The sequence below is a fragment of the Sceloporus occidentalis genome, unplaced genomic scaffold (genome assembly GCF_023333645.1).
Source record: "Sceloporus occidentalis isolate IW3139 unplaced genomic scaffold, rSceOcc1.0.p SCAF_4, whole genome shotgun sequence".
In the NCBI taxonomy this organism is placed as follows: Eukaryota; Metazoa; Chordata; class Lepidosauria; order Squamata; family Phrynosomatidae; genus Sceloporus; species Sceloporus occidentalis.
Window position 1 is genome coordinate 71,367,994 of NW_028316984.1, and position 12,506 is coordinate 71,380,499.

General features: G+C 41.3%; 1 protein-coding gene across 4 annotated transcripts in view; it reads left to right on the forward strand.

Annotated features, from left to right (window-relative positions):
• Window positions 1-11,119, forward strand: part of LOC149313983 (leucine-zipper-like transcriptional regulator 1) — an 80,473-nt gene extending 69,354 nt beyond the window's left edge. For all 4 annotated transcript variants that reach the window (XM_089520306.1, XM_089520304.1, XM_089520305.1 and 1 more), the window contains 6 exons: window positions 702-781; window positions 3,622-3,700; window positions 5,492-5,538; window positions 7,546-7,666; window positions 8,240-8,426; window positions 9,295-11,119. In XM_089520306.1, the coding sequence (XP_089376432.1) occupies window positions 702-781; window positions 3,622-3,700; window positions 5,492-5,538; window positions 7,546-7,666; window positions 8,240-8,426; window positions 9,295-9,970 (1,190 nt within the window). In that variant the 3' untranslated portion in view covers window positions 9,971-11,119. The remainder of the gene's footprint in view (window positions 1-701; window positions 782-3,621; window positions 3,701-5,491; window positions 5,539-7,545; window positions 7,667-8,239; window positions 8,427-9,294) is intronic.
• Window positions 11,120-12,506: the final 1,387 nt, after the last annotated feature.

The window sequence follows — 12,506 nt, forward strand, 5'->3', positions numbered from 1 at the left end:
TGCACTGCTGTTTGCTGGTGGAAGGGGGCTGTCCATGTCATCCTTCAGTCCCCTACTCATCAGCATTGCAGAACGCCGCCCCTTGGTGAGGGTGGCTGGATTTTAAGGTGGGCTTCAGTGGCATGTACAGAGCACTCTGGGTAGAAAATGTCAGAGATGTGGCTATGGCTTGGAACTGGGACAAAGGTGACAAGGTAACCTGAGTTCAGGTGGCAGGCATGATGACTCAACATTTGGAGAGTCCTGAGTCACAGGAAGCTGATGACAGAGGGACAGGAGGTGAAACCAGCAGGCTTCAGGTCTACAGAGTAACAGCTGTCAGATGACAGGAAACTGGGTGACATCCCAAGAGGGAGAAGGACTCAAACCCCAAGAGGGAAACTGTATATAAGAGAGTGAGCTGAATGCTCAGTGTGATAGTGTTTGTATATAGAAGTCTGGCAAAGCACTTTGATAGTCTGTTTGTACATCTCGGAACCAAAGATTAAAGTCCTCTTTGTGAAAACTCAACAGTTTTTTATCTGGCCAGGATTCCCTAACTCTAGGGAATTCCCAGGATTCCCTAATGCTGAGCCAGAACACTTAAAGCGGTCTTGATTTGTATTATTTGTGCAGTGTGTTGTGGACCCATGTTAGGAAGGTGATAAACTAGGTTATTTCATATTTCTGTTTCACATCGTAACAATCAATACATTTTCTAGAGAGCAATGAATGGGAAAGGTTGGATGATTCAGAAGATGGCCCAGAAGAACTGGAAGAGCATTCAATGGTGGAATATCAGGCAAGTTTGGGGTTGGTCCAGTCCTGCAAACTGTACAGTTTAACTCCAGTTGTTAGTCTCAACCAGAGTAGACTCTTTGAATCAATGGAAACAAATCCATTAATTCGCTGGGTCTAATCCAATTGGGACTAGCAAATGGATCTAGGCTCATTAATTGTTCTCTTTTATTGCAATTAGACCTCCTTTTTGATCTTCTGCCCTAGTACTATCTCATACTTTTTTCTGGGCAGACAATATGTGGGTTCATCTTTTTGCCTTAGGGTGAGAATTTCTAGTCCAGTTTTAACTAACTTTGGGGCTATACATACAGGTGGCGAGTCACCGCTCCATTTTCCCCAGATGAAGGCTGTGGCAACCAGACACGGCAGCCCCCCAAAGGAATTTATTTTTGCGTCCTGGAAGGGACGCCATTGGCACGTTGGTGCGCCATGATGACGCCCCTTCCATGCTGTGCCATTTGGGCACTGCGCCACCATGGATCATCATGGTGCATGCCATATGGATGAGCAGGTGCCAAAATGGTGCCTGGACAGTGCGGTAAGGGCTTTGAGCATGCAGACACTCAGCCCTCACCGCATGTACAGGCTGGCACAAAGTGCCAGTCTGTACAGCCCCCATGTTCTTCCCAAATGCATTCTCCATCCCTTGAACCAGAAACTGTTGGGATGTTGGAAATTGCAGTCCAACACAACTGGGAACACCAGACCTCCCCACAAGTCAGATAAACAGAGGAAGACAGGCTCTTTTTTCCCCTAGCCAGATTCTGTCATGTTGTTTTGCAAGCTTCAACAAAAATCCTTCTGATGATTTTTTCTGATGTAACTGGAGATTATTCCAGCATAAGTATTTTTAAGGTCATTGTACAAGTAAGTATTGACTATTTCCATGTGTAAAACTTTTCTTTAGATTGTACAATGACAACTGGATGGCCCTGAGAGCATTTCCTCTCCCCTGTTCCAAATTAGCATTAATTGGCCATGGAAGGGGACAGCAGGAAAGCTTGGTTGTTTGGTTCCCTCCCTCTCCAACCACCTGCATTACTGTGCTTGGGAGAGGTTTATGCTTGACCAGTCTTTAACAGAATTTCAGCCTCTGAATTTACATGAATGAACTTGTGTTTGGAAAGCTTTGTGGATTCCCCCCCCCCCTTTAATGTGAATCTGGAGTGGATAACACTGCTCTCCACCATCATTGCTGCTGTTTCTTCTTCTTCTTAAACAGGCATACTCCAGCACTACCTTCTGGATTCACCCCTCCAGAAGGGAACAGAGTCCCTGTAAAACAGTGCCCCCAAGTCCCATCCCATCCCAGCAAGGTGACCCAGAAGGATACCATGGGCAGTGGTATAGAAAGCCACTGGGAAGAGCAATAGAACCAATAGGAACATTCCCGTGTCCTGTTCCTAATGTAGGTCATCTACCAAAGTGACCAAAGCTGTCTGATCCACAGCCAGGGCTTAAACCAGATTGACTACAAAAAACAACAAACTTCATGCTTTTGTTGTTTACTTTATGTTGAGAAGAATTAGTGAAAAATAGTCAGCTTAAGGACAATTTTGTCCAGTAAGACCACTCAGTATTTAACCTACCTATATGTGGGAAAATCCCCCATGAACTCCGATTTTGTCCCTGTGATACTGGTGCTATAGAAACCATAGTTCATGTACTTTTGTATTGTCAGTATTATAAGGATATCTGCCATCAGCTGATTACCCTTTATGTAACCAAATTTCCTGGACACACTGATATTTTTTAGTTACGCTATCTGTTGGATAGTCAGAACCAAACTGTTACACTTAATGTAACAAAATTTTGCTACGTTATGTGTAAAACATGCCCCCAGGGGGTTGGTAACACTTGATATTAGTTATTAGACAGCAAAGATCAATTCTGATTTTTGTTTTAACAATTGTGTTTTATTTTATTTTACACTGGTCAATGACTGAAATAAATTGTTGTTGTTGTTAATCTACCATTAGTCCCAAGTGGAAGCTGCAAAAAAAGGACTTACATGTGGTAGCACACTATTGGTCTTGGTGGCAAAGAGATTTCATATGCAGTATTTCCCATTCCTGTCTATAAGACAGGGGCCTATATAACTTCTGACAGCAGATTTTAAAATGTTGTTCCTGATGCTTTTCAATAGATTCCATTGAGGGATTGTAACATGTAAATTAGCTCCAGAAAGTTATCCCAGAAAGGAATTTAGAAAGCACCATTCAAATATGTGCCTTGAAGTTAGTCCTTGCTGCAAGATGAAATGCCACCAAATATTGTGGAAACAGTAATGTAAAGAGTGTGGTACCCACCTGATGTGACTAGGAATTTGCAGTAGGGTAAACAAGCCTTTTCACTACAGATTTATTCTCCCCAGTGTTTTGTCACAAAATGTTGGCTTGGTGAAAGATTTTGTGACTCTGGCTGCAGCCAAGATTTCTTTCTCAGCTTTTATCACAGGGCAGATAGGACAAATGTGTATCTTTTCTTTGGGGTGGAAGAGAATGTAGCACAGGAGGGGCACTAGTGTCTTTGGTACTCGCTCACTAGGCATAGTGCTCGTACCAAATTCCTGCATTTGCTGAATCCCCATGGTCCTATGCTGGAAGAGAGGAAGCAGCCATTTGCTGTCCTGCCTAGCTTTGCAGCTCCCTATTTGCAGCATAAATGTTTGAACGTAATATGGTTGGGTCTTATGTACAGCCTGTTCATGTAACTGGCCATGTAAACCATCCTTATATCTGCAGCATGTTGCAGGATGTTGTGGTTTGTGACTTACCTTGAATTAATTGTACTGAACTGGTGCAGATATTGTTCATTAGAAAATTATTATTGTGTTTGCAGGGTGTTCTCTATATTTTTGGTGGAATGGTAGACTCTGCTTTCACACAGAAGAAGGATCCTCTCTGGATGTATGACACTGGTACGGAACAAGAAAAGTAGGATTTTCAAATGTACTGTTGAAAAACCTAATATTATTCCGAAGTGGGTGGCCCATGGACTGCAGGTGGTTTGCCCATCAATTTGAGTAGTCTTGAGGGAAAGAGCCCCTTGTTTCACCTCCAAAAACTATTTCTATGAAACCAGCTGCAGATATGCAACCACTTCTAGCCTAGCCAGGAGGGGCAGGTCCTGTAGCTTGTCCATCCCTGCTATAGAGGGGTTTATATGCTAACAATAAGACTAGATCCTGAAGGCTGCTACTGGGTAGTTTAAGTCTCTGTCACGGAAAGAGTGGTAGTAGTTCCCTTCTTCCACTTCCTCCCCAGTGTAGAGAATTTCTTACACTGTAGGAAGAACACTATACAAATTAACCAGGGAACTTCCTGGCATAGCTTAGTTCTCCCAGGCCCTTGAGCATTCAAGCAAAGGAGTGACCTCAACTTCCAGCATAAAACTGCTGCTTTGCTGATTTATCATGGGGAAAAAGCCAGAATATACCTATGTGTAGCCCCTTCTGTGGCTCAGAGAACAGAACAGCATCTGAAAACTCTTGGTTGTTCTTGCAAAATGCATGGAGAGATAGCAGGGTACTTTTTGTTGAACATCATTCTGATTATATATGTAAGCAGAGGGCCCATGTCCCATACTTTTCGGTTGTCCTAATTTGGTAGGTACAGTCCCTTCTGTTATCCCACTTGCCCAGCTACTTCAAAAATGTCCTATTTCTCTCTCCTCCCATTTTCCTCAGCTTACTTCAGTTGCTGCAAACTGAATTCAAAGTGCAAGAGTAGGTTGCATTTAATTAACTCAATAGAGGGAAGAGGGTTGCGGAGGAATCTTGCCCTTCCCAGTTGGCTCAGGGAGACACAACTGCTGCTGTCTGTCCCAGCTTTTCTATTCTTCCTCGCTGATCACTTTTCCCACCTTAATGTTGCTTGGCCATATGTGTCCAGTTTTCATTTATGAAATGTTAGAGAGTATGCACGTCCTAAATTTGGAAAATGTTGATATTCACATATGTACACCAGAAAACAAATAATCAACTTACTGTAGGTAAAAGTCAACATTCATTGGTATATCTGGGATTGGCAACTTTTATATGTGATAATTAGCATCAATGTTCACCAGTTTTCATCCATTTACTGTGATGTAAAATAGGTATTTCAAGTCAAATTGTACCTGACTTGTGTCTGCACTCAGGTAATGTTTTTAAAAGAAGAGTTGTAAACCATGTAGAAACATCTGATTTGTTTTAACATCTGTGTGTCTACACTTTCTATTTCCATTATATGGCAGTTTTGGCTGTTCTTTAAAGCATTATCAGTAACTTTGTATCAGAAATCTTGACTGCTCTAAATAATTCTACGTACTGCAAAATTTGGGGGTCTTCATGTTTGTCTTTAAACAATACCATACATCAGTGAGAAGTTAAAGGGGCAAGAATCAAAATGTTAGGAGGAGCTTGGTTTAAGACTTGCAGGGGAAAATTTAACATTGGTCTAAAGCCTGTTGCTGGCTCTCAGTTAGAACAACAAAACTGTATCAACAGAACTTACATAGTTGTTGACTTACCAAGTACCCACTGACACCAAGTACTCTGGTTTAACGACATAGAGTGCCTGAGATTAAGCCTGGATTCTTATTCTGAATTGAGGACACTTGCTGTCAAAAGGATGCTATTCTTTTTTCTTCAGAGGTCACCTCAGCCTTGCTTGTAGGGGAGCAGTGCCCTCTTGTGATTAGTATTGTTGCTGATACTTTAACATTGCAGATACAACCAAATGGATGAAGTGCCAGCTCACAGCAGTGGAGGGTGAGGTAAGAAAATGGGAAACAGAAATGTATGAATCATACATGAAATATGTTGCTTTGTTGATCAAACAGCTTGATTGGGAATATGTTTTGAAAACAGTTCCAGGCTGGGCTCAGCCAGAGAAATGTGGCAGCAGACTATGGTGCAGTCATGGTTTCCCTGCAAGAATAAGGATTTTTACTGCTTCCTCCTTGAATGTCATCCTAGGAATATATAGTTTTGAATCTTGAAATAAGGGTAGTACTTTGGATATAATATGCATGTTATGCATAGATAACTTCTTTCTGCACTGAATTCCTTAGCATCATTATTGGACTCCCTTCATGTTTACAGGAGTTAAATAATGTTTCCTTGAAAACTTGAGAAGCACATTGAGCTGGGGAAATCCAGACTCTGCCGCCATTTTGTGGCAACAAGAAAAACCAAGCAAAAGGTCCTGAATTTTGTAAAACTCTATTCATGCAGAAGAGTGCAGTCGTGTGGTGTGCTTTCAATCAGTATGTGCATGCGGTTGGGCAGTCTTTGTTTAACTAGAGAATGGCCAGGGGTAGCTCTGATGTTCTAAATTCTTCTCCTATCAGGCCGTAGTAGAGAGCTCCATTATTCTATGCTGGAGAGAGCTTTCTGGCTGCTGCTCTCTCCTATCTCCTACTGATGCCCTAATGAAAGATATAGCACCCACCAACTTTACAAGTGGTGCTCAACTGCTTTTTTTGATCTGGATGAGGGAAGAGCACTGTGAGAATACCATAACTGTACATGCAGTCTGAAGGCAAGGTTTGTTTCATAGGAAAAATGTGAAAGGGTGTAAAGTATTACTGTTTGACAAAGCAAGTGTGATTTATGCTTTCTTAGAATCATGAGTTGGTATCAGGTTGAGTAGTTACAACATCATACATTGGACTTATGGTCTTGTAACTTTTGAGATTCAAAGTGCAATAGCATCCAAAATTTACAGAACAGTATTACCTTTAATTGGCCAAACCGAAATGCACAAAATACATGATGCAAGCTTTCAAAGTTCCACTGGCTTCTTCATCAGGCAAATTTCCCTAATGCAAAAGCATGGAGGCTACTTTAGAGAAATTCAATGTTCTCTGCCTAATAAAAGGGGCTGTGCCATCACAAAGGCTGGAGACACCTGGGATCTCAGAAGTACCTTTTTGCATTGCTAATGGAATGCAGCTACTATCTCCTGGGCTTTGGAATGGTTTGTTCCCAGTGCCACTTGGCCAGGAGGAGAAGCCTATTTGCATAGATATCTCTCCAAAGAACTACACACTAATAACACCTTGAGAAAATGCAAGCCTGTGGCTAACATCATCATTTTATAATTTTTTTTCTCCTGTATAATTCTTAACACCTTAGCCTGATGAAGAAGCCAGTGGAGCTTTGAAATCATGTTTTTTGTGCATGTTGATTTGCTGATTAAAAGTATCACTGTTTTGTAGATTTTGGATGTTATTGTATTTTGCTGTATAGCCAACATGGCTACCCCTGAATATGCTTTTGAGATTCAGGTTTAAATTGTTGGCTGAATATGACCCCTAAAACCTTGAGAGCCATTAGGGCTGAAGGGCGGGATATAAATACCTAAATAAATAAACAAACAAGCAAACAAAACCTACATTTTCAGCCAGTCAGTGCCCTAGCCAAAGGGTATCCAAAGTGCTGCAGATCAGGGTGCTGGGTAATGTCAGTAGCACTTCTCAGTAATGGGGCGCATTCAGAAAAGCAGTTGCGGCAGGATCCTGAGGGGTGTCTCCAGCTGCCTGTTCTCAGTGTGCCCCATGATCAGGAGAGCACTACAGACATCATTTCCCAATGGCCAGATCTGCACTGCTGGGCTGAAAAGGTAGGTTTTGGGAGGAAAAGAAGATCATCTAATTGAGCTCTATCATCATATATCATAGTTATATCTGACAATGGTCAACCATAATCAGTTTCTGCTTGTCAATGTGGGATGGCTACAAATTTTAATTGTGTTTTTGTTACTACTTTCTTTTATCCAGGGAACAGCCCCTGTTAATCGGAAGGGCCACAGTGCTGTTGTCTACAAGGGCAGTATGTACATGTATGGTGGATACGTTGACATTAAGGGTACTTCCCAAGAATTCTGGACTTTATGTTTTAGTAAGTTAAAAAGTTTGCAATTCGCATATGACCATAATGGTTGGCAGCTGTGGTACAGAACCCTTTGAGACTTCCAGAATGAGCACAGTTTCTGACTGACATTAGCTGATATTTTTGTAGCTGTTGAGTATGGATGGAAAAGAAATTTTGTAGTTTTGAGATTCTTGCTGAAATTATACATTTCATACTTTGCAAGACTTTATATGTGTGTGAGAGAGCCTTAGAAATTCACATGCCTGTAAAGCCTGTGGTAGGTTTCACAGAAATAAAATAGTTACAAATTCATGCAGATATGGAAAAAATGGAAACAGCTAAATGTACACAAACACACTTTATAGTTAATAATGAAATGTGTACAAAAATGCACACTTTAAGAAAGTGTGTAAAAATGCATGCACTATGGAAAATGCACATGAATTTCCATGCAGGAAGAAGAAAGCAGTCATTTCATGCCCTGATAGGAACAAAGCATGGGATGGGAATAGAGGTGGGATTCAAGAAAGTGCAGTGAAAAGAAAAAAAGCCTTATTGACATCTCTGTAGCAATTAAGTGTAACCATCTTTTTCCTACAGATACAAAGCAGTGGGTCCTTATACCAGCACCATCTTGTGGCAGCAGTCCAGGCCCTCGGCATGGCCACTCGGCTGCTGTTTATGGCAATGGCATGTACTTGTTTGGAGGGCTGATGGGATTGAGTGAACAAAAGGACTTCTGGAAGTGGGATTTCATGGCTTCCAACTGGTCTTGTATCAGACGGAGGTAAATATGAGATTTTTTTACCAGCTGATTCAGCAAGCTTGGTAGGTGAAGTAAATAAAACAGCCTGATATTAGAAAGGTAAGCAAGCAGATGGTAGCCATCAGTAGACATTGCCTGTTTCTTAGGAATGTGGCTTGGGCTGCAGTTGTACTATGAGAAGGAAATCAATTGACTGTGGAATCTGTGGCATAAACCTGCTTGTTGTCCCAGCTGGAGTAGACCCACTTTGTCAATGCCTACTTCTATACTTACATAAATTGAATTGGTTAAGTGAGTCTACACTAGTTAGGATTAAGAAGTGGATTGAGATCTATGCTTTAATGCAAATCACATGACTGAATTTATATTTACTGGGATCCAAAGGCCTCCACACATAAGCAGAAAATGGACATGTGACAGATACATCCTGCTCAAGATGGAGTGAGAAAGGGAAATCAAAAATCCTTAATATGTGGAGCTGCAGGAATAGTGGGTGTTAGTGCTGGCCACATTTACACATATTTCAAATAAGGAACAAATGGCAGGTTGAGGGTTGGTAATCTTTTAGCTGTTTTTAACTTTTTCTTTATATCTAGACAGTTGTGCAACTAGAAACCCAGTGGTTGTGTGCTTTCAGATGGTAAAACTGTATTTGAAAGAGAAGCATTGCATGACAATTACTAATGGCCCAAAATGCAAGAGACAGTATAGCTAGCAGTGCAGACATTCCCGTGGACAGCTTAATGATATCTGAATACATAATGTGGAAGGAATTCTACTGAAGGGCATAGAAATGATAGCTAATTAATTTTCACATCCTACCCTGTTTTCATCTGCATACACATTGAGGTCCCTCAGCTTATGCTTCTTTTTGTTTCCTTGTGTCCAGGCAGGGACCTCCCAAAATGGTGGGACACTCTGCCTTAATCTTTGAAGATTCCATGCTGGTTTTTGGTGGAGGAGTATTTCATACCAGGCCAAGCAATACTCTGTGGAAATACCATTTTCCTTCTCAAATATGGATAAAACTGGCCAGCTTGACAGAGCTTTCATCCAAATCTTATCACTGCACTGTGGGAACTGGATTTGGGTTTTTGGGCACTGCTGATTCTCCAAGGACATCACTTAGCCACTTGCATCCAAAAGAGAAGGGCTGCTCAAAACTACTAGCTATCTCTAAGCAGCATGCCTGTTTCTGTGAGTATAATCATCATCAGGAGCCTAGTTATCAAACATTCAGCAATGAGGATGGCAGTGAAATAGAAATGAAAACTTTTTGCCATTCTCAGCAGCCGCCACGATTCTGCTTATTTCATACCACTTCCAATGAAGAGCTGAGTGCCAAGCAGCCACCAGGTATATTGTCCAGACAAGGGAGAATCCCATATCTCAGCCTTTCAAGGGAACAAGAGTTTGCCACCACTGACTTGACAGAGAGAGAAGAAAGCTTCAGGTGTTCACAGCCTGGCAGTGTGGATATTAGGGAGCCCTCTGCTGTATTGCTTCTGGGAGGTAAACCTTTGTCCGGTTCCTCTGCAATTTCATTTTGGCAAATGGAGCTGTAAAGCACTTAAATGGCATGTGTGCACAACCCAAGAGGGGGAGAACAGAAGCATATCAGGCCTTGGTAAACTCAGCAACCAGGAAACACCATTTGCACTCTAGTTGTTTACATATCTTGTCAAGAAATCCTGGTATCAATTTCTTCATTAATGGAATGTATTTGTGAGTGACAATTCTGTACTTCCTGCAGTCTCTCACTACAGAAAGACATTGTGCAGCTGCTCTCAGTTAGCCAGTTTGGGTCTGCAAACTCAGATGAAGCAGCACAAGTGTTGAATGCAGAATTCTCCACTGAACATGCTGAATGTTACTGCATTTAATGTCTGTATTTTGACATTTATACAGTACTTTCAGAATGTTCAAAGCCCTTTTCAAGTTATCTCTGCATGCCAGCCTTACAAGAACCCTGTAAGGTGGGTCAGTATTATCCCCATGTTGTAAAGGGTTAGTGATACAAAGGGTAGCAGCTTGCCCAAAGACTTTGAGTTTACTTAAAGTGGAGGATATCCTGCTTGACAGTTCCAGTTTCTTTGCTAATAGGGCACACTGCTACTATCCCGACATATAAATCAGGGTGGACTTCACCCTGAAGTCATTGATGTGACTTACATGTGAAGTTCAAGTTCCACCTCCAAGTAATTTTAGACTCCTAGAAATAGATTTGACAGGACTATTCCAAGATAAGTGAATAGTTCTTAAAATGCATAAAACAAAACTGACCACTTACTGAGTAGGCTTCTTCTTTCTGATAGTATCACAAAGGCCAGATGGTATAGTCAGGGGCAGATTAAGTCATGCTGAGGCCCTAAATTATGTCAAGAGAATCCATCAAATTACCGCTCCCCTCAAAAAATTTAATAGTTACATAAAACTTGAAATGTTTTACTTTGTACGTTACACCTGCAGAATATATTAGATCCCAAACTGTATGTTTTTTAAAGTTTATACAGTCATCCCACTGGATTCACAGGGATCTATTCCACGAATCAGAAAAAATGCAAATACTCAAGTCTCTATTTTCTTCAGTCACTTTGAAAAAGCAGACGAACTAATCACAGCTCCTGCAGTCTCTATGAACATTCTAAATTTTGGGCAAAGAAAAAGATTAAGGCCTGTTACAGACAGCCAAAATAAAGCTGCTTCGAGTCACAGTGGAGGTATGGTGTTTCAATGATGCATGCGTCCTAAGAGTCCAGAAGCCACACCAAAACCACGCTCCAGTCTTTAGGGCTGGAGCGTGGCTTTGGTGTGACTTCTGGACTCGTAGGATGCATGCATCATTGAAACACCTTACCTCCACTGTGACTCGAAGCAGCTTTATTTTGGCTGTCTGTAACAGGCCTAAGTCTGCATTTTGTATCCTGTATGCAGCTATGCATAACAAAACATTTAAGAAGTGGGGGGGGGGGGGAGAAAGGATGGTAAAGCTGCATTCCCTGTGCATATTTTGAAGCCTCGCTTTGTGATTAAATACTTAAGACACATACTGCCTTAGTTTCCCCTCATTTGCAAGAAGGGAAACCTCACAGTACAAACCAAAGATCTCTCCTTCTCCCTCTCCTCCACCAGCCCATAGCTAATCATTTCTGCTATGCTGCACAATAATAATAATAACAACAACAACAACAACAGGATTTATTTATATACCACCCAATCACTGGGAATCCGAGCGGTTTACAAAATGTAACACTACTCATCCTTATCACTAGTTATGTTTCACACAGAGATGCCTATTTTCAGAGTTGGGGTTTCTGTAGAGGAAAGCCATAGATGTGCCTCATTTTGTCAACAAAAAATGGAATGTTCATGGCACATCCAGCTGAAGTACTGGAGTAGAGACAAGACCTACAGTGATACCCTCCATGTGGCGGGCTCAAAATGTGCAGGAAAGCATAATATTATGGCCTTACTTAGTGAATCCTAAATTCCACAAAGCCATGATAACCTTTATATGGCTAGCTAAAAAAGAATAAAATATATTATGTAAGCTTCTGAAGATTCATTGGCGTCATCATCATGTAAAGATGTTTAAAAAATCATACAGAAGAAAAACGATGATGTCAGGATCATAAACTCTAACCTCTAATCTTTGTCTTGTATATTACTTCTGTTAGTTAAGATGATCTAGACAGGATATCAGTGTAGGCAGAGGCCATTCCTCCTCTTGGCCATGTGAGGACCAGGACAAAGGGCAAAAAATGACAGGGAATAGCACATGAGGCGTTTTACAGTTTTTAGTTGTATCGCTGTATCACTATTTTGTAGATTTGGGATTTTGTTGTATTTTGAAGCATGGCTAACCCTAAATATGTTATGCTCTTAGTGGACTTTCAGTTTCTAAAGCAGTGGAATGTAATGCTGGCCAACAACAAAAGGTGTTTTTGCTGGTATGATAGACCTGCAGTCACTCCCATCAATGAACTTTGAAGGGTTCAGCGTGAAGAGTTTAGTGTTTTTGTCAGGTGGAAAATAATCCCTTGCCCTTTCCTGACATTTGGCAGAGAACAAGTTGGCAAATCAACAGTAGTTGGAAAAGTC